At 44.0% G+C, this 23,271-nt stretch overlaps 1 protein-coding gene across 4 annotated transcripts in view; it reads right to left on the bottom strand.

Annotated features, from left to right (window-relative positions):
* Nucleotides 1-23,271, bottom strand: part of MTMR14 (myotubularin related protein 14) — a 166,144-nt gene that overhangs the window by 41,803 nt on the left and 101,070 nt on the right. For all 4 annotated transcript variants that reach the window (XM_069206136.1, XM_069206137.1, XM_069206138.1 and 1 more), the window contains 2 exons: nt 11,445-11,583; nt 8,122-8,298 (listed from right to left, as the gene is read on the bottom strand). In XM_069206136.1, the coding sequence (XP_069062237.1) occupies nt 8,122-8,298; nt 11,445-11,583 (316 nt within the window). The remainder of the gene's footprint in view (nt 1-8,121; nt 8,299-11,444; nt 11,584-23,271) is intronic.

The following is a 23,271-nucleotide window of genomic DNA, read 5'->3' as shown; positions in this document are numbered from 1 at the left end:
AGCAATGCACGCATCTGACCCCCACAGGGTGGTAGTGAAGAGGTGCCCAGCAGGGCTGCAAGAAACCTCACACTCTTAGGAGTGTAGCACAATGGCTCACCAAGGAGCAGCTGGGTTAGCCATGTGGATGCACTAGTCTGAATTTGATCTGGGTCAGCCTGGCAGCATGTGCCAGGGTGACGCAGATTCAGCGATAAGGATGTGTTTTATGGAGGAAGTAGATGGCAATTCACACTGGTCAGTGCTTGAAATGGAAAAACAGAAGTGCAGGTACTCTGTACCAGAGTACCTGCTTGTTTCTGAGAAGTGCCAAAAGCATTACTTTTCCCCCCCCCAAGAAGTGCAGGTACTCTCCATCTCACAATAGAAAAAAGTGCCAGTACCCAGTACCAGACAGTACTGGCCCATCTAAAGCACCGACACTGGTCTTTTGCTCTCGGGTTGGCTTCGTGAGGTGCTTTAGCTCACAGCTTCTGAGGGATGGTGCTGGTTGCTGAGCCTGCAGGCAGCAGTTATGTTGCCTCCAAGTCTGCCATATGGTGCAGTTCCTTCATTCTTGGAGCAGAATAATCCAAGCGCAGCAGCAGTTTCCAGGAACTAAGGTTTGGAAGTCAGAAGATGCAAGAGAAGTGGGTGCCGATGGAGCAACAAAGCGGGGGGATATTCCTTCAATATTCCTCCTGATTTTTTGGGAAGCTCTACTAGAGAGACCAACTTGCCTATCCTTGTACCTCCCTTCCATTACAGACCATGTGATTTCACATTCTATGTACAAATTTTGCAGTAATTCCACAATAGCAGCATCCTTCCTCATGGGGTATCAATGTTCCACTAGTCACTAGTACTTCAAAAATGTTTGGTCAGCGTTGTCTACAAACTAAGGCAACATAAAAATGCTAGTCAATATAGCACCAGCTCATTCCTCCAGGCTCTTACATTATTTTTTTGACTCCTTGAAAAGTCACCGACTGCATAGGTTTTCCTGAGTCTACCAGAACTCAAAAGCTGCAGCATTTAATACCAGAGGACAATTCGGTCGGTCCCTAACACCTGTAGATCAGACCAATGCAGAGAATATTAGCTCAGAACTTCATGAAAACATCACCACCAGCGTGCGCCATGCTACTGTTATGAAAGAGAGAAGGCCATGAAGTGAACTGCTAGAAGATTTAAATAGAATTCTCGCTTTGCTGTTCTTTGAAAATGTAGTTTTTGATCTACAATTCTAACAAAGGACAACTACAAGCTTAATTTGTTCTGGAAAATATAACACTTTAGCCTTTCCAGCACAACTCCCCACCTACGGATGTACATCAAAGTCTATAACCGTTGGTCTCCAATGCATTTTGATACATAAGGGATATTCTTCACCAGCATCTAGCCTCAATATATGTGATGCTCCAAGCTCTGTACAGTGCATCAAAAATTTCAAAGGGGGCTTCTTGAGAAGTGGAGTAGCAAAGTCGCAATGCCTGTGACAGAGGAGCATTAACGAGGGGGGTCACTGACAAGACAAAGTGTGGGAGACTTACAGATTTAATGCCAGGTACTGATCATTTTGGGGGCACTTGAACAGCACCACGGTGTGAATTACAATTATGAGCTAGATCAGTGGTTCCCAACCTTTTCATTTCTGTGGACCCCCACTTTAACATTAGTGGATCCCAGGGACCCCCACTGAATCATAATTGGAATCTGGGGACTCCCGCCTGAGTCATTACTGGAAGCTGGGAACCTAATTTGTCAATATTTGTTAATATTCTTTAATTTTCTAAGCAGTCGCGGACCCCCTGAGAAGGCTTCGCGGACCCCCAGGGGTCCCCGGACCACAGGTTGGGAACCACTGAGCTAGATGGTAAACTCTTAGCACACAAGGATGCGATCCTGGAGAAGACTAGCACAGTATACCTTATTAACCTGTTAACTTTTTGCCCAATTTGGATATTTTCATTGTGAATGTGTAGTTCAGAGAGAGCAGACAAACATTAACAAATGTAAAACACTGTCCTACCAAAATCTAACTGGAGGAAAGCAAGGGAAGAAAGACACGGCTAATTTGATATTAAAAGTCACAGCTTTGGGGGATGGTGGCACACCATAACATTATGAGTTAAGATGCAATTCTTTACAACTATCTCGGATTAGGAAAGACTGGGAAGCAACCACCAATACCCAATTTATTTTCTGCTGATAACTAACTTCTGCCTTCTTCTGGCAAGAAGGACTGTGCTCATGTGTAACAGAATTCGGTCAGAAAGGCACTATTAAGGACAAAGTACCTCAACAGAATTGTTGGCATAAGTACGTCAAGGTTGGAATATATTAGTATTCTAGTTTATATCCAAAACGAATGTGTCAAATAAAGCTGTGTGATATTCCTTTTATGAGAAAGCCCAAAAACTAGAAAAGGGGGGGGGGGGGGGGGGGGGGGCTAGAAAGAGAGACCCCGGTCACAAATATTTGATCTGAAAGCTGGCAAATAAAAAACAAGCAATCTCTAAAAATTTGAGAATTAGATGTAGTAGTAATATAAAGAAGAAAATAAACAGTTGAGGTTTGTAGTAGTCCAAGGTTTACTGCAACACTAAGAAACCGATGACTGGCAGAAAACAGCAAAAGGAAAACTGGCACGAAAGATGCAGAAAGGAGGAGGTGTGTGTGGGGGGGGGGGGGGGGAGCAGAGTAAAAAGAGAAGGGAAATTACAGGGAGGAACGGCCCGAGTGTGCTTCAACCGAGAAAAAGAAAAGAAAAACTGGGGACAACAGTGAAGAAGATGAAGAAAGTAGAGCAAAACTGGTGGAAAAGGATTCCTGAGATCCATTAAGACAAACACCTGTAGAATTCAATTTTGAGAGAAACTCATTCACCAATTTGAATTTTAACATCTGGTGAATCCCATGTATTTTGGAAACTTAAAGGAAACCGGTTAGTTGAAATGGATTCTTAAAATTGGTATTCTACAATCTTTTTATTTTTATTAGCAGATCAATATCAAAGCATAACCCAACAACCTGAGATTTTGAAAGATCATAGGATTCCTGAAAAGAACAGCCAAGTGGTGACCCTGAGCAGGCAGTGTATAGTTGGTCAGTAGGCTAAACATTTTAGATACACTTGCCAAGGAGAAAAAACAAAACTTGGTAACCACAGAAGAAAGCTGCTAGGGGAAAACATGAATCATTATCCCCCAAAAAGCCATGAATACACTATACCAGCCTTGAAGATAACAAGCACAAATCCTTGCTTACAACAAATTAAAGAGGCAACCCTTGTGTGACAATTTGGGTTGGAATCTGAAACACCGATGCTCAGTTCACAAAAAGCAGTGCAGAAATCGTGTAGTTGTAACATTCTTTAAAATGCGTGTAAGGAAATGCCTCCTTGGCATGGTTGCCCCCTGACTTTTTGCCTTTGCTGATGCTATGTTTACAATTGAAAGTGTGCTGAGGCCTGCTAACCAGGCCCCAGCACCAGTGTTCTTTCCCTAACCTGTACTTTTGTATCCACAATTGGCAGACCCTGGCCTCCAGATAAGTCCCTTGTAACTGGTACTTCTAGTACCAAGGGCCCTGATGCCAAGGAAGGTCTCTAAGGGCTGCAGCATATCTTATGCCACCCTGGAGACCTCTCACTCAGCACAGACACACTGCTTGCCAGCTTGTGTGTGCTAGTGAGGACAAAACGAGTAAGTCGACATGGCACTCCCCTCAGGGTGCCATGCCAGCCTCTCACTGCCTATGCAGTATAGGTAAGACACCCCTCTAGCAGGCCTTACAGCCCTAATGCAGGGTGCACTATACCATAGGTGAGGGTACCAGTGCATGAGCATGGTACCCCTACAGTGTCTAAACAAAACCTTAGACATTGTAAGTGCAGGGTAGCCATAAGAGTATATGGTCTGAGAGTTTGTCAAACACGAACTCCACAGCACCATAATGGCTACACTGAAAACTGGGAAGTTTGGTATCAAACTTCTCAGCACAATAAATGCACACTGATGCCAGTGTACATTTTATTGCAAAATACACCCCAGAGGGCACCTTAGAGGTGCCCCCTGAAACTTAACCGACTATCTGTGTAGGCTGACTAGTTCCAGCAGCCTGCCACACTAGAGACATGTTGCTGGCCCCATGGGGAGAGTGCCTTTGTCACTCTGAGGCCAGTAACAAAGCCTGCACTGGGTGGAGATGCTAACACCTCCCCCAGGCAGGAGCTGTAACACCTGGCGGTGAGCCTCAAAGGCTCACCCCTTTGTCACAGCACCGCAGGACACTCCAGCTAGTGGAGTTGCCCGCCCCCTCCGGCCCGGCCCCCACTTTTGGCGGCAAGGCCGGAGAAAATAATGAGAATAACAAGGAGGAGTCACTGGCCAGTCAGGACAGCCCCTAAGGTGTCCTGAGCTGAGGTGACTAACTTTTAGAAATCCTCCATCTTGCAGATGGAGGATTCCCCCAATAGGGTTAGGATTGTGACCCCCTCCCCTTGGGAGGAGGCACAAAGAGGGTGTACCCACCCTCAGGGCTAGTAGCCATTGGCTACTAACCCCCCAGACCTAAACACGCCCTTAAATTTAGTATTTAAGGGCTTCCCTGAACCTAAGAATTTAGATTCCTGCAACTACAAGAAGAAGGACTGCCTAGCTGAAAACCCCTGCAGCGGAAGACCAGAAGACGACAACTGCCTTGGCTCCAGAAACTCACCGGCCTGTCTCCTGCCTTCCAAAGATCCTGCTCCAGCGACGCCTTCCAAAGGGACCAGCGACCTCGACATCCTCGGAGGACTGCCCCTGCTTCGTAAAGACAAGAAACTCCCGAGGACAGCGGACCTGCTCCAAGAAAGGCTGCAACTTTGTTTCCAGCAGCTTTGAAAGAACCCTGCAAGCTCCCCGCAAGAAGCGTGAGACTTGCAACACTGCACCCGGCGACCCCGACTCGGCTGGTGGAGATCCAACACCTCAGGAGGGACCCCAGGACTACTCTGATACTGTGAGTACCAAAACCTGTCCCCCCTGAGCCCCCACAGCGCCGCCTGCAGAGGGAATCCCGAGGCTTCCCCTGACCGCGACTCTTTGAATCCAAAGTCCCGACGCCTGGGAGAGACCCTGCACCCGCAGCCCCCAGGACCTGAAGGACCGGACTTTCACTGGAGAAGTGACCCCCAGGAGTCCCTCTCCCTTGCCCAAGTGGAGGTTTCCCCGAGGAATCCCCCCCTTGCCTGCCTGCAGCGCTGAAGAGATCCCGAGATCTCTCATAGACTAACATTGCGAACCCGACGCTTGTTTCTACACTGCACCCGGCCGCCCCCGCGCTGCTGAGGGTGAAATTTCTGTGTGGGCTTGTGTCCCCCCCGGTGCCCTACAAAACCCCCCTGGTCTGCCCTCCGAAGACGCGGGTACTTACCTGCAAGCAGACCGGAACCGGGGCACCCCCTTCTCTCCATTCTAGCCTATGTGTTTTGGGCACCACTTTGAACTCTGCACCTGACCGGCCCTGAGCTGCTGGTGTGGTGACTTTGGGGTTGCTCTGAACCCCAAACGGTGGGCTACCTTGGACCAAGAACTGAACCCTGTAAGTGTCTTACTTACCTGGTAAACCTAACAAAAACTTACCTCCCCTAGGAACTGTGAAAATTGCACTAAGTGTCCACTTTTAAAACAGCTATTTGTCAATAACTTGAAAAGTATATATGCAATTTTTATGATTTAAAGTTCCTAAAGTACTTACCTGCAATACCTTTCGAATGAGATATTACATGTAGAATTTGAACCTGTGGTTCTTAAAATAAACTAAGAAAAGATATTTTTCTATACAAAACCTATTGGCTGGATTTGTCTCTGAGTGGGTGTACCTCATTTATTGTCTATGTGTATGTACAACAAATGCTTAACACTACTCCTTGGATAAGCCTACTGCTCGACCACACTACCACAAAATAGAGCATTAGTATTATCTCTTTTTACCACTATTTTACCTCTAAGGGGAACCCTTGGACTCTGTGCATGCTATTCCTTACTTTGAAATAGCACATACAGAGCCAACTTCCTACAATGCGCGTCTGCAAAATTCCATGTGGACTCAACCACAGTTCAACACTTTCAACAAGAGGATATTTGAAGCAGGCCAGTCCTTGGCCTGGAGCCATCTGAAGACACTTCCATTACACTCGTATCCAATACTTCAGACGATAGCAAGCACAGACCAATCACAGATGCGGGCCCTTGCACTGATGACACTCCCACCAGGAAAGACTTGCAGTAAAAGATAATCATAGGTGTGAGATACTTCCCTGGGAAACTGTGGTCTAGATCACGTATTGCCCAACTCACATCGGATGCTTTGATTTTGCATCTCAGAGACTGGGTCCAGAAGCTAAAAATCCGGTTTGACATATAGCCTAAATGTTTAAACAAACATGGAGGTGTAAACACAGAATCATGTTTACTAAACTCTTGGCCAGAGTAGTCCATAGAGAAATAGGCTGACACCCCCAAATGTGGACCTCTGGAGAAGGCTGGCGAGGTTGGTCTCAGCACAAAAAATGATGCCAGTGCAAGACTGGCAGAAAGTCTCTGCTGGCACCTTCCTTGGAAGTCAGAGGTTGGTGACATCATCAGCAACAGGCGTGCTGAACCTACTTTTGTGAAAACAAGCAGCAAAGGGAGAGCCAGCGAGAACACCTGAAGCAGGACAATATGTGACAGCACATGCTGCTCTCATTGTGTAGCGACTTGCTTGAGCTGTCCCTCGGATATGTGCCAGCCCCGGTGTGATCCATGGAGTCTTCTTTGCTTAGAGGTTCATCGCTTGCTGGGGACAACAGGGTGCATAAGGAAGCCAGCGGGATGTCTGAGCAGAGGAGTCTGCATGCAGCCGAGATGTATGTTTAAGATACTGCTCTTTACACATAAAGACCTAGTTTTCGTCCAAATTAGACTTCAGCATCTCCATTCCCGTTTGTGACAGATTTGCATGCCACTACACAAGCTGAGGGGGAACTCACAACACCGTTCCGCAAATAACCCACACAATTACTTTAGTATACTTAAAAACCTAATTCGAATCCCTCACTCTGAAGGTTTTTATTTTTTATTTTATTTTTAAATGTGTTCTTTAGCAGAAACACTTAGTTCGCTCAACAACAAGTAAAAAGCGTAATTCTTCCCACATACTAGATTCCTTTATTATGTGTTCAAAGAAGTTTCCAGGACTCTTTCCAACCACTCGTGCAGAATAAAAAATAAAATAGTGTGGTTTACAAGGACATATTAAGTATTAGCAAGTAGAGACATAATATAACTTATCAAATAATTCTAATATCCAATTCCATCTCAAGAAATTTGCAATACACGGGTATTTTGAAATGTAAAGCCTCCTAACATATATAGTAAAAGAAAGTGTACCCCATCAATGTGTGAAGAGATATAATGCTTTTGGAGAAGCGTAAACCTGCCAAAATAAATGCTATTGGTTATGCCAGTCCAGGAGTTCCTTTTTTTTTGTATTCTTTTTTTGAAGGGGGGTTGGGCGTGGGGAGGCGGGAGGCGGGCTTGCCCTTGCAAGCGAGGCACCGACCCCACTTGAGGTGCTGACACCATCTTTTGATATCCATCTCTCAATCTTTTGTATATTTACCTCTCGTCTATCTCCTTGTTTCTATCTGTCTAAATGAAAAACTGATTTTTGAAAGTTGGGAAACCACTAAAAAATACCCACCGGAATGCACATAAAAATACATAAAAAGTAATTAAAATCAATTCTGTTTACAATGGTAGTAAATTTTGTTACAAAGACATCAATTTCAGGTAAAGTACATTAAACATCACACAGTTAACACAATCTGTGGCAAAGCACAGGTTAGGCGTGAGCAGCCAACATCCCTCGAGAACCGCAACCCCAAGACAGATTTGCAATAACTACAGCCACTTGTGCAGATATTAGAGGAGACAAGAGACCGCCAGGTGATCAGAGTAGAAAAACATGCAACAATACAAATTTCAAGTATGAATGGAGGAGGAGACAATTGTTCTACTGCATTTGGAAAGAATATGTGTGAATGGAAAACCTGCACACACCAAAACAACATTAAGAAATCCGGTATCGGCGCCATAAACCTTCAGTTACCTGCGCTGTGGCACCTCAAGCGGACTGCTGCCTATCCGAAGGAAGCTATCCGAGTGATTGGACGAGGAAGAGCTCGAGGACTTGGCTTCTGGTACCCCTGGGTAGAGGAGCCGGTCTTCCGAATGCAAAGCACGGCCCATGAGCACGGTCTGAGGAGAAGAGTTATGAGCCTTCCGCCTGTAGATGGAAGGTGAAATATGTAAAGATTTACTGCTTCGGTCATCGATCTTACAGCTTCAATAGCCAAGAGCCCATCCTAGGAAGTACATTTAAAATACCCGTTTTCATCGAAGAGCCGGAGCGTACAAATAGCATGTGGTGACAACCACCATAGTCTCCCCCACGCTATTGTATCTAGGATACCACACAGAACACCCTTTAATCACAGTTACACTTTTGCGTTTCTCCACCTGCTCTCAATTGCATAATTTACGATTAGCCTTACCATGCACCTTGATACAAGACTAAATTCAGAGATCAGCAATATTCCTGGGCATCAGTGAGCAAGAGATGGCTGAATGCAGAGGCAATCTGGGTCACCTGAAGGAGGAAAGGTTCTGTTCATACTTTTAATAGGAGAAGCAAGGAGTAGAAACGGGCACCAAGCTACAAGCCTATTAAATTGCACTCTTGGAGACCAGTTTGGCCAAGCGTCAGACACCGTTTAGGGATAGACCGTAATTACTGGGCACCAACCGTGGTAGGTGAAGCAATTCGTCACTGGTGTCATGGACTCTTTCCTAGTAAGTCTCTGAAAACTGTTTCTACATTTGACGTTACTGATGTAAAGGACATCCAGTCTAAGGCTTCTCAGGGAGTACTGTAGGGGACAAGAGCTTAGAACTAATTCAAACAATACACATTGTTTTGTCCAGGCCAGTACTTTTAAGTAAAAGAAAGTACTTAAACTTCATAGCACTATAAATACTACACAGCTCAACAGCAATACAATGCAAGGTTGTAGCCATAGTTGCACTTACCAGTGATGAGCTAACCCCACTTTCCGCTATTCTTACGGTGGTCGGAATGCCATGATTATAGTCCGACTACAACCAGAGGCATCAATTAGGCGCAGGTGCAGGTGGCATGAAATACTCACTGGTCAATTGCACAATTCGGTTCAATGCCTTCCACCCATTGCATTTAGGCGGCAAAACTATCAAGCCACGCAACAGATTTGTCTGCGCATGTTGGTCTCCTTTCCAAGGAGCAAGCTAAGCACCACGTTTATCCGCCTTTGATCACGGCGTTTCCAGTGGCACCACTGGAGGTGTTTGCAGTTCCGACTTCACAATAGCATCTCCTCTACCGTGAGACCTGCCTCATCTTCCTGAACTTAGAAGACAGATTGCAAAATACAGTTGGTTGGATCGGGGTGCATTGCAACTTCTTTTGCAGCGACGGCTTTCCATTCCAGTTGTAGCCAGGTGCTCAGATTCAGCAGCTGCATCATCAAGGACAATCAGGGATGTCAACTTTGACTGTGGAACAGCTCCATTTCACGACATAGGCAACACCTATCTCTTGGGCCATCTGTGTGTTGCCGGGCAACACAGTGGTACTTGGTCTCTGAAAGTCTTAATGCAGCTCACAAGGGAACCGCTCACAGACTGAGGAAACCCAGTCACATCAGGGTTACTACTGGCTTCGTTGTATGACAATTTGCTGGTGCGGCTTCTCGCCCTAAACAACTTCGTATCCTGCAGGCAAGGCAGGCTCCTTCAATCTTTCAGAAGGCAGATTGGCTTATAGGCACTTTTCATAGATTATTAACTCCTCCCTCCAGCAGGAAAGGCAGAGTCCAGGTGACATCCTCTCACATCTGAGACTGCGAGGCAGACACCAGGCCTAGTTAGACAGCAACTCAAGCTCTGCAGAAGCGTCATGTCCTTGTTCAAGAAGAAGTGGAAACAAGGTGGGGGGCTGGGTCCCGTGTTTATAAAACAGTATGTGGATCCACTGTCTAAGGTTTCAGAACCATTTTGGGTTGGTTTGGTTTCATATTTAACTTTCTAGCTGCTTCTGAAACACAACCTTTGTGCAAGGGGATGGCTGCAACAGCAGGTAGCAATGGTGCTGCTTGCTCCAAGCAGGAGTTCCCCAAAAAATTACTCAATGAAGGGAGGACTGTCATTAGCCTTCCTGAAGCATTATTCAGGGACAGCCAAAAAGGGAAGGACCTCCTAGAAACGTCTTCATCGTCAACAACAAAGCTTTTACTAGCAAGGTCATTGTTGAGTTTCTAAACGTAGCCCAATCTCCATTCCTACTAGAGTGTCCAGGTCACCAGTCTGCAGACCAGGGAATATACTTCCACTCTAAGAGGAGCTGTCATTGTCCTCCATCTTGTTCTTTTGTAAAACAGAGGCATCCAACACGATCCCATTGGCCGCACTAGAGTCTTCCTACTAGACATGTGCTACCACAATCGCTGCACATACGTGCACACTAGCTTCAGAGCAAGATTTTGAGTTTCATAGAACTAAACTTTACAGAAGAGGTCTCCTCCTTGACCGAGACAAAAGCCCTACCCATGACTCTAATTTGAAAAACAGTACACTGCAACAGCCTCTGGCAGGGATGTACCTAGGCTTGGACGGTAGGGAGTGGGGGGTGAGTTTGAATCCATATGTCCTCGTGTGCAGCGTCCTTTCAAAAGGCAGTGGAGATGCAATCCAATTAAAAGGGGCAAGTCAAAACATCTTGGTTTATTTGCAAGCAACATGATTTAGAAGGAATTTAAATTCTTGAGCACAGACCACCCTCTGGAAAACTATGTGGAAACTGGTTTAATGAGAGTGAAACAACCAGTTGGACAGTGTGGTCTCATTCCTCTGCTGCCATCAATTTGACGCACCTTGTGTGTTTATGCATGCACATAATCAGAGATCAATTTCTCGGTTATTCAAGCTGAATAAACAAAGAGGTTTTTATACAGTCCTCAATGTTATTCAAATGCAACAATGTCAAGAGTAACAAAGTGCAACAACTCTGAAATCACTTGTCCACCAGAAGGTTTATAATCTAGTTTTTTTTTGCTTGGCCACTTTAGATTACTTACAGTCTGGCAACAGGTTTCCAATTCAGGTTACAAAGTTAAACACTTATGGGCTTAAAGTTAGTATCCAACATTAAATAACTCACCCACTGCTCTGTGCATGGCTACCAACATTCAAGCATGGCAGAAAACAGTTTTTCCAGAAGGTTTTGGCAGAACATGCCAGAGAACACATTACTCGGGGGCACTCACCACCCCATGGAAGGATTATTTAATGTACAACCCATGGCCCTAAACTCTTCTTACTCTATGCAGTAAGTCTCACCAGGCGGGCTGTGGCTGTGCTTTGTTGGAGAGCAGATCCACACCATCATAGCAGAAGCCTCCCACAGCGCAGGGCGAGTCATCCGTCACTATGGAGAAATCGCTGCCCAGACTGGTGGAGCTGCCCCGATCTCTTCGCTCTGAAAAAAGAGTGGATCTAGATCAGGCCTGCACAGCTGATAATTTTGTAGCTCTAGCGGTATGGTTTGAATTTAAGTAAACTTGTGCAAAACAGCCCGACAAACCACATAGCAGGTAGGGAATACAGATTAGTACACACAATTCTTAATATCTTTTATAAATGTCTTATAGTTTAACACCAAGTTATAAAACAACCCTGAAAAAGGAGGGTTTTGAGTGCATCTACAAAACTGAAGGATTTCCTCCAAAATTAGGGAAAGGCTTTCCAAAATTAAAGTGGACATCAAATGGAGGATAAACAAAACTCAACCTCCTCTTGGCCAGGTCCAGATATACCATCCATGCTGAACTCCCCCACCAACAAAAAGGAAGCTGTAGTGCCCTTGAACAGAAAAGTATTTCAGGGTAGAAATACGCAGAGGTTTCTCAATTATCTCTCATAAAAAACAAAAGCCAGAAGTAAACCGGTGTAGTGCACTGCGCCACCAGAATGTTTTCCACTAAGGTCTAACCTTGTTCGCCTTCTCCACAATCAGACACCATGGCACAGCTGGAACCTTACTCACCGCAGCGGATGGTCTTCACACCGCCCTTCTATTATAGGGCCTGGGTGTTAATTGGTACATATTGGAGGCTACACAGGAAGACAGCTTTCGACTTATTCTTTTGATGTATACAGAAAGCCCAGTTATCTTCACTTAATGGTTTACTGCCATTCAATACCAAGAAAAGGTTAAAAAATTGTGCAAAGAAAAGATTACTTGGGTTCTCACTACGCTTGATTACAGTAAGGATATGATAACGCTGGATAACTTTGAAACTGTGTGAGGCTGAGTGCCCAGGTGGTTCCCCAGTTCAGTGCACTGCTGAATAGAACAGCAATTGCAATCCCACAAAAAGGAGAACTTTGAGCACTGATGATCACAGCCATACATTTAGGACCACTCAAAATGCTGATCGTGACTGGAGAATGGTTCTGAAGTAATAGAGGTTACCATGAATACAAGACAGAATTCACATATAAGTGGTTACAACTTGTAGTTCTATCCTACCAATATGTACAATTTCTGGCAACACTCCAAACTGCACACACTACAGGAGGGCAGAGAGGTAATTTTATCTTTCAGGAAGTTCTAACTTTTAAAATCACACACAGGAACCCTTTGGTTTGTATAATAAAAGAAATTGCTCTCACCCATTAATTAGTGACATGCGTCATCATTGGGCAAGCTACTATGCAGAGATGCAGTGCGACATCCTGTGCGGGGCGTTTATTTTGTTGTTATGAAGTCCTGTTTCCTCTTCTCTAGGATCGGCTGTTATAGTTGTATACTAAAACTGTATTGGTGGGTACCTACCCAAGTCTTTATTCTGAAGTCCCCCTGACAGAATAAAGAAATGTAATGCTACAGGGGGCAGTAATCAAGATATTTCTGTCCTTGGCCCCCACCATGCTCGTACCAACATGTTTCGGCCCGCTGTTACCCTGAAGAAGGCCCACAGACTCGGAGTGGCTATTAGATCCCTTCACTACCCAACATCCCCCCCCCAATGACCTCTTCAATACTAGGTCGGATCTTTATGGCTCTTAAATGAGTTGCCAATATAACACCACGAATTTTCCAAGTTTCACCGTTTATATTTTTAAAATAGGGATGGAGTGGAAGCGTCGCCCTATTTTCACACTTACATCAAGGGAGTCAATGCAGCCTCTCTCAGCCACTCGCTTTCCCTCCTCAATGTTTACTTCTCAACGAAGAGATAGCGAGTGGCTGTCAGGGGGTGCATTTTTTAATGCAGTCAGTGGGACTTCAGAATAAAGAGACTTGAGCAGCTACCCACCTAGACAGTTTTAATATACAACTATGACAGCAGATCCCAGAGAAGAGGAAACAGAACTTCATAACAACAAAATAAAACGTCCCGCACAGGATGTTGGACTGCACTTGGGCGTAGTGGCTTGCCCAATGATGAAACATGCCATTAGTGGGAGGGGTCACTTTTTTTTTTTTTTTTACTACAAACCAAAGGGTTCCCACGTGTGATTTGACAGTTAGAACTTCCTGGATGACAAATTATCTCTCTGCCCTCTTGTAGTGTGCATGTAGAATTTAGTCATGGGGGTGGGTGAGGACAGAGTGAAGCCTAACGAACCCCTTGTTTTTGGTGGGAGAATAAACTAACCAAAAAGGTGCATGTTTGAGGTGCTAATCAGTAATTAACGGAGAAGGAGCAGCTGCAAAACACACAAGCTGAACTGCAAGCAATATTTCTCAAGCCAATGCTGAACAAAACAACTTTGTGACAAATGCAGACTTAAATAGCCTCTAGAGAGAAATGTCCTTGTGTTTAAACAAAATTTGGCTTATTAGGTTTCAAGCACTTGAGGCTGGGGGCAGAGGTTTACTTGCTGGGACCAACAGAAGCAGCACCACCAATATAATTTTATCATGGACCCGCAAGACCCCAACAACTACAGACCAATAACAAATGGACCTTTCCTGGGCAAATTGATAGAAAGAGCAGCATTCGCCCAGATGTCACAATTCATTGAAGTCAATTCTATACTTTCAGACTTCCAAACTGGATTCCGCCCAGGAAGAAGCACTGAATCGGCACTCATAGCAATCTGGGATGATCTTAAAAACACAGTCTGCCGAAATAGAGTTGCTGCACTACTTCTCTTGGACCTCTCGGCTGCTTTTGATACGGTTGACCATGACACCCTAATTCAAAGACTCCACTAAGCCGGCATACAAGGGTTTGCTCTCAACTCGATTACTTCCTATATATAAAAAAAGAACTAATATCATCCACTCCCTGTCTCCCCCCCCTCCCCTTCTCGTCCGAACCCTACCTCACAAAAGCAGGGGTCCCCCAAGGGTCAATCATCTCACCTTTGCTTTTCAACATCTACATGATATCTTTACCAGAACTGATCAATGATTTCCATCTCACATGCTACAACTATGCAGATTACACACAAATACTACTTAAATTAGAATGCCCCAAAAACATTGAAAACTCAGCAATCTTCAGTTGCCTCAGAGCAGTTGATCAGTGGATGACCTGGCGTCATCTCAAACTAAATACCTCCAAAACAGAAATACTCATATGTGGTGACTGGAAAAATTATGACCCTCTGTGCGTCTGGCCTGACGATCTTGGACCACCTCCTCAATTATCCAAGGAAGTAAAAACCTAGGAATCACCATGGATTCCAAGTTAACTATGAATGCCCAAGTGGACAAATTAGCAGGAACAAGCTTAATCACCTTGAAGACTTTACGACGCATCTTCCCCCAACTCTGATTTCCACACAAGGTGCAAGCTACTATCTCGCTTGTACTATCCAAACTGGATTATGCCAATGGCCTCTACCATGAATCATCTCTATCTGTTATGAAAAAACTACAACGTATCCGGAATTCCGCTGCCAGGCTACTATTACATGTAAAGCCGCAAGCCCACATCTCCCCTGCCTTGAGAGCACTACACTGGTTACCCGTTGCCAGAAGATGCACTTTCAAACTGCTTTGTATCACCCACAAAGCTATACATGGAACAGGACCGCTTTTTATCAGAAACAAAATAACCAAATACATTCAACAAAGAAACCTCCGCTCAAGATTGGCACCCCGCCTTAGAACACCACCATACAAGAAAAAGACTATAGGTGGTACATCCTTCTCCGTTCAAGCAGCCAAACTATGGAATTCATTACCCCCAACTATAGGAGCCACAGATAACTGTCTTAAGAAAACTACTCAAGAGTTGGCTCATTCCTTCATAACCACCATATTCAAACAACTATGAACGGCATATGTCTATGTTAAATTTTTTTTTTCAGATTATGTGTATATTTCTAATTATGTATATTTTCTAAAGAAACTATGTATCGCTACTACGTCATAACCATAAAATACACACACACTCTTTAAACCTGTTTGACTAAGTATTTTTTACCCATGGTTCTAATTATGTATTGTATGTGCATATGTGTGTGTGCATATATGGAAAATGTCACTTACCCAGTGTACATCTGTTCGTGGCATTAGTCGCTGCAGATTCACATGCTGTGCACAGTCCACCATCTGGTGTTGGGCTCGGAGTGTTACAAGTTGTTTTTCTTCGAAGAAGTCTTCGAGTCACGAGACCGAGGGACTCCTCCCATTTCGACTCCATTGCGCATGGGCGTCGACTCCATCTTAGATTGTTTTCCCCGCAGAGGGTGAGGTAGGAGTTGTGTATGCTAGTAATAGTGCCCATGCAATGGAGTGAATACGTGTGTACATAATGAAGCTTTAAGTAATATATTTACAAATGTACAAATGTTTAAGATCTACTTCTAAACGGCTACAGGCTGCCGGGGAGGCGGGTGGGCGCATGTGAATCTGCAGCGACTAATGCCACGAACAGATGTACACTGGGTAAGTGACATTTTCCGTTCGATGGCATGTGTAGCTGCAGATACACATGCTGTGCATAGACTAGTAAGCAGTTATCTCCCCAAAAGCGGTGGTTCAGCCTGTAGGAGTTGAAGTTGTTTGAAATAATGTTCTTAGTACAGCTTGACCTACTGTGGCCTGTTGTGCAGTTAACACATCCACACAGTAGTGCTTGGTAAATGTATGAGGCGTAGACCATGTTGCTGCCTTACATATTTCGTTCATTGGAATATTTCCTAGAAAGGCCATGGTAGCACCTTTCTTTCTGGTTGAGTGTGCCTTTGGTGTAATAGGCAGCTCTCTCTTTGCTTTAATATAGCAGGTTTGAATGCATTTAACTATCCATCTAGCAATGCCTTGTTTTGAAATTGGATTTCCTGTATGAGGTTTTTGAAAAGCAATAAATAGTTGTTTTGTTTTTCGAATTAGTTTTGTTCTGTCAATGTAATACATTAGCGCTCTTTTGATGTCTAACGTATGTAGTGCTCTTTCAGCTATAGAATCTGGCTGTGGGAAGAACACTGGTAATTCTACCGTTTGATTCAAGTGGAACGGTGAGATTACCTTTGGTAAAAATTTGGGATTTGTTCGTAGGACTATTTTATTTTTGTGTATTTGAATAAATGGTTCTTGTATGGTAAAAGCTTGAATTTCACTCACTCTTCTTAGAGATGTGATGGCAATTAAAAACGCAACTTTCCACGTTAAGTATTGCATTTCACAAGAATGCATGGGTTCAAATGGTGGACCCATGAGTCGTGTTAAGACAATATTGAGGTTCCATGAAGGAACAGGTGGCGTTCTTGGTGGTATAATTCTCTTTAGGCCTTCCATAAACGCTTTTATGACTGGTATTCTAAATAATGAAGTTGAATGAGTAATTTGCAGGTAAGCTGATATTGAGGTAAGATGTATCTTTATGGAAGAGAAAGCTAGATTTGATTTTTGTAAATGTAGTAAATATCCTACTATATCTTTTGGAGATGCGTGTAATGGCTGGATTTGATTATTTTGGCAGTAATAAACAAATCTTTTCCACATATTTGCATAGCAGTATCTAGTGGTAGGTTTCCTAGCTTGTCTTATGACCTCCATACATTGTGTGAGGTCTAAGTGTCCGAATTCTAGGATTTCAGGAGCCAAATTGCTAGATTCAGAGATGCTGGATTTGGATGTCTGATCTGTTGTTTGTGTTGTGTTAACAGATCTGGTCTGTTGGGTAGTTTGACATGAGGTACTACCGAAAGGTCTAGTAGTGTTGTGTACCAAGGTTGCCTCGCCCATGTTGGTGCTATTAGTATGAGTTTGAGTTTGTTTTGACTCAACCTGTTTACTAGATATGCAAGGAGCGGGAGAGGGGGGAAAAGTGTACGCAAATATCCCTGACCAGTTCATCCATAGAGCATTGCCTTGGGATTGGTCCTGTGGGTACCTGGATTCGAAGTTTTGGCATTTTGAGTTTTCCTTTGTTGCAAATAGATCTATTTGAGGTGTTCCCCAAATTTGAAAGTAAGTTTTTATTATTTGGGGGTGAATCTCCCATTCGTGGATTTGTTGGTGATCCCGAGAGGGATTGTCCACTAACTGGTTCTGAATTCCTGGAATAAATTGTGCTATTAGGCGAATGTGGTTGTGAATCGCCCAATGCCATATTTTTTGTGTAAGGAGACACAACTGTGTTGAGTGCATCCCTCCCTGTTTGTTTAAGTAATACATTGTTGTCATGTTGTCTGTTTTGACTAGAATGTATTTTTGGGTTATTATGGGCTGAAATGCTTTCAGCGCTAGAAATACCGCTAACAGTTCTAAGTGATTTATGTGAAACTGTCTTTGATGTATGTCCCATTGTCCTTGGATGCTGTGTTGATTGAGGTGTGCTCCCCACCCTGTCATGGAAGCATCTGTCGTTATGACGTATTGTGGCACTGGGTCTTGGAAAGGCCGCCCTTGGTTTAAATTTATACTGTTCCACCATAGAAGCGAGATGTATGTTTGGCGGTCTATCAACACCAGATCTAGAAGGTGACCCTGTGCTTGTGACCATTGTGATGCTAGGCACTGTTGTAAGGGCCGCATGTGCAACCTTGCGTTTGGGACAATGGCTATGCATGAAGACATCATGCCTAGCAGTTTCATTACCATTTTGACTTGTACCCTTTGTTCTGGGTACATGGCCTGTATTACATTGTGAAATGTTTGAACCCTTTGTGGACTTGGAATGGCAATCCCTTTTGCTGTGTTGATTGTCGCTCCTAAGTATTGCTGTGTTTGACATGGCATAAGGTGTGACTTTGTGTAGTTGATCGAGAAAGCTAGTTTGTGGAGGATTTGTATGACATATTGTGTGCTGTGAACACTGTTTTAGCGTGTTGGTTTTGATTAACCAGTCGTCTAAGTACGGGAACACATGTATTTGCTGCCTTCTGATATGTGCAGCTACTACCGCCAGGCATTTTGTAAAAACTCTTGGCGCAGTTGTTATTCCGAATGGCAACACTTTGAATTGGTAATGTATTCCTTGGAATACGAACCTTAGGTATTTTCTGTGTGAAGGATGTATTGGTATATGGAAATACGCATCCTTTAGGTCTAGTGTTGTCATGTAGTCTTGTTGTTTGAGCAGTGGGATTACGTCTTGTAATGTAACCATGTGAAAGTGGTCTGATTTGGTGTAGGTATTTAGTGTTCTGAGATCTAGTATTGGTCTCAGACTGCCGTCCTTTTTGGGTATTAGGAAGTACAGTGAGTAAACTCCTGTGTTTATTTGTAGATTTGGTACTAATTCTATTGCTTCTTTTTGTAACAATGCTTGAACTTCTAGTCCTAGAAGGTCTATATGTTGTTTTGACATATTGTGTGTTTTCGGTGGAATGTGTGGAGGGAATTTGAGAAATTCTATGCAATAACCATGCTGGATAATTGCTAAGACCCAAGTGTCTGTTGTTATTTCCTCCCAATGTTTGTAAAATTGGCTTAGTCTCCCCCCCACAGGTGTTATGTGATGGGGTTGTGTGACTTGTAAGTCACTGTTTATTTTGAGGAGTTTTGGGGCTTGGGAACTTTCCCCTATTCTTCTGGAATTGGCCTCCTCTATATTGCCCCCGAAAACCTCCCCGCTGATATTGGCTCTGGTAAGTGGGCCTTGCTTGTGATGTTGTGGTTTCTGTTGGTTGACCTCGAAACCCTCCCCTAAAAGGTGTTTTACGAAAAGTGCCTCTGCTCTGCGGGGAGTAGAGTGCGCCCAAGGCTTTGGCTGTATCAGTGTCTTTCTTGAGTTTTTCAATAGCAGTGTCGACTTCCGGCCCAAACAACTGCTGTTCATTAAAGGGCATATTTAGCACGGCTTGTTGAATTTCCGGCTTGAACCCTGAAGTACGCAGCCATGCGTGCCTTCTTATTGTTATTGCAGTGTTTACTGTCCTTGCAGCCGTATCTGCTGCATCCATTGAAGACCGTATCTGATTATTTGAGATACTTTGTCCTTCTTCTACCACCTGTTGCGCCCTTTTCTGGAACTCTTTGGGTAAGTGTTCTATGAAATGCTGCATCTCATCCCAATGACCTCTATCATATCTTGCCAAAAGTGCTTGTGAATTGGCAATGCGCCATTGGTTTGCTGCTTGTGCTGCCACCCTTTTGCCCGCCGCATCAAATTTGCGACTCTCCTTGTCTGGAGGTGGTGCGTCCCCTGAGGTATGAGAGTTCGTTCTCTTACGAGCTGCCCCGACAACTACTGAGTCTGGTGTAATTTGCGTTGTAATATAAACGGGATCTGTTGGCGGTGGCTTGTATTTTTTCTCCACCCTTGGAGTTATGGCTCTGCCTTTAACTGGATCTTGAAAGATCTGTTTTGAATGTTTTAGCATGGATGATAGGGTGTTAAACAAAAAATCATTCTCAATTGGTTCGGAATGCAAGTTGACGTTGTGAAAAGCAGCTGCTCTTGCGACCACCTGTGTGTAAGATGTACTGTCCTCAGGTGGCGATGGTCTTGCAGGGTACGAGTCTGGGCTGTTGTCTGATACTGGGGCATCGTAAAGGTCCCATGCATCGGGATCATCCTGACTCATTGTAGTATGAGCTGGGGAGTGCATCAGTGGTGGAGTTGTTACTGGTGATGAGTGTATTGATGGTGGTGGAGACGGTGGTGGAGTTATTTCCTTGCCACTTTTGCCTGTGGCTGCTTTCCTTTTGTTGAAAGGCAAGTTTTCTTTTTATTTTAATTGGGGGAAGAGTGGTGATCTTCCCTGTGTCCTCATGAATGTGGAGCCTTCTTTGTGTATAGTCTGGTTCTACAGCTTCAAGTTCCTCTCCGAATCTATGCTTTTGCATTTGGGAGGTTAATCCTTGTTCCTCTGTGTAAGAACCTGTTTTCGGCTCCGAGGCTTGATGTTTCGGAACCAAAACTTTTTCGGATGTCTTTTTAGGCTCCGAAGAAACCTTTTTTATTTTCGGCGTGGTGTCTCGGTGCCGAACTTCTTCGGTGCCACTGTCTCGGGTCCGAGGTTGCTGTGTGGCGGTATCTCGACCTGAGTCGGATGACTTCGCCACAAGCGTGCCCTTTTTCGGTGCCGATGATCGGTCACCTATTTTTCGGGTTAAGCCATGGCCTGTTGGCGGTGGCGTCCCCTGGGCTTTTGTTGACTTCTCGTGAGTCTTATGTTTCGACGTCTTACTCACGTTTTTTGGCGTTTCTTCGGCCTCGATCTCTTCCGAGTCCGACTCGTGGATGGAGAAAGCTTCTTCTTCCTCCTCGAAACGCTCTTGTCCTGTCGGCGTCGACGCCATTTGCAATCTTCTGGCTCTTCGGTCTCTTAATGTCTTTCTCGAACGAAACGCTCAACAGGCTTCACAAGTATCTTCCTTGTGCTCGGGAGACAAGCACAAGTTACAGACCAGATGCTGATCCGTATACGGATACTTGTTATGGCATTTTGGGCAGAAGCAGAATGGGGTCCGTTCCATCAGCCTTGAAGTCACGTGTGGCTGGGCCGACCAGGCCCTGACGGGGGAATCGAAAAAACCCCGAAGGGCCACCGGAGCTCTTCAGAATTCGGTGTCGATTTGTTCTAACTAACCCGATACCGAACGCAATCAATACCGACTTTTTTTCCGAGATTCTAACTAACTTTCCGACCCGAAACACGGAGCGAAAAGGAACACGTCCGAACCCGATGGCGGAAAAAAAACAATCTAAGATGGAGTCGACGCCCATGCGCAATGGAGTTGAAATGGGAGGAGTCCCTCGGTCTCGTGACTCGAAAAGACTTCTTCGAAGAAAAACAACTTGTAACACTCCGAGCCCAACACCAGATGGCGGACTGTACACAGCAAGTGTATCTGCAGCTACACATGCCATCGAACATTATATATATATATATATATATATATATATATATATATATACATACACACACACACACACACACACACACACACACACACACACACACGTGTGTATATATATATTTGTGCTTGGCATGTTCGTGAGTCATTGCATGGCTCCTGGGTGGGTTGTTATGCTAGATATCTATGAATTCCTGCTCTCATCATATCACACTTATCTACCCATCATCATATGTCATGTCTCTATCAAACTATCCTCCATTCCCACTTTGACTCATCCCAAATCCTTTCTACTACTTTCATCTCCTAAATAACTCTGCCTAAGCTCGTCCCTCCGCTTCCACATCTAACTCACCAAACCTCACTACTACCGTGACCTCCCACACAACCCTACTAAATTCTCCTGCATTTATCTCACCCTGCTACTATGCTCTCCCTAACCCTTCCACAGACTCTTCCCTCCTCCATCCCCTCTTTACTCATCCCAAGCCTTTGGGTTGAGTAAATGAGGGATATATTCCCAATTAACACTTCTGGATTTCTTTGCTCCTCCACCACTCGATTACTCCAGTCAATCTAACTAATAAACTCTCATATCCGCGGCTAAAATTAACTCCTAATACTAAAACTGTACTCATTATTTCCCAATACTAATCCATCACTAATTCTTGTTGGGTTCCAGAGTAGCGTGCTACTCACCGAAAAGCGCTTCGAACGCCTCATCAGGGGTAGTAAGCGCTATATAAATACGATTACAATACAATACTCATTGACTTAAATGTATCCATGTGAGCGAGTTGAACAAACTTGTTAAGTATGCTTTCTTTTGACCTTATGTTAGGAGCATGAACACAATATTACCAAGGAAATAAAAGTATCCTACAACAAGGTTTCTTCCCTAATCACTCATGCCTGTGGACATGCAACCACCAGCCTTCTGTGTGGGGTAGGTGTTAGTTTGTGCCCTGGTAACTTCAGTGGGCGCCTTAAAAGTAGCAGATCTAACCAATTCCTGGTGAGTAAGATCTAATTTACAAGGCCATTGTTCAGTTTGCCATTTTGCAGACAAAACGGACAAGCATTTGCTGTTTTTATGCCTGTTGTATAGAAAAAGTAAAAAAATATGTAATCCCTTAACTAAGGAAAGAGGGTGAAACACTGCCTTACTGCTATGGAAGTATGGTTACCACACAAATTGGCGTTTTTCCTATTTTTAAATACCTGTGTCTGTCTTTGAAACCACCTACAAATCATTGTCCTTCAATTGTGTAATGTTAAATTATTTTCAAAAGTGGGAATTCTTTGCAGTTTTTATGTAGTTTAAATGACAGTGTGCTTTTTACATTCTAAATATTGATGAACCAGAAATATATATATATTTCATTTGTTTTATGGAATATAATTTTCCAAAAACAAACAATGATTGACTGCCCAGGAAGATCTAATGACATCTTTACATCATACATAGTTGTACATAATTATCAATGGACAATAGTTTTTTTGGTTAGATGACGACTACATAAGACATGCTTAAAAACACCTCATACTTCTAAAAACAATACGTTGGCATATTTTGCAGATGTTTACTTCTTGCAAATGTAATTTGCCACTTTGAATCCTAGAGTGAATGATATTTCTGGAAACCCGCCTTCACTTTACAGTGAGACCTGCGTTCCCAGATCTGATAGTTCACCCAGACATCAGAGCTATACTGTGTGACACCACGAAGCGCAGCTTGCTGCTATTAAATGGCACACAGGGATTCCCAGGCAATGCTTGTTGAATAAAATGGGGGCGGTACCGGCTGAATTATTGTAAGATTTAATTTTAACATTTTATCCAAATTCTTTGTTACCCAATGTTATATGCCGGAGACAGCAACTTTGTTTCTTC

The sequence above is a fragment of the Pleurodeles waltl genome, chromosome 9, assembly GCF_031143425.1.
Source record: "Pleurodeles waltl isolate 20211129_DDA chromosome 9, aPleWal1.hap1.20221129, whole genome shotgun sequence".
Classification (NCBI taxonomy): Eukaryota; Metazoa; Chordata; class Amphibia; order Caudata; family Salamandridae; genus Pleurodeles; species Pleurodeles waltl.
The sequence above is the reverse complement of the archived record's forward strand: the minus strand, read 5'-3'. Positions and strand labels throughout refer to the sequence as shown.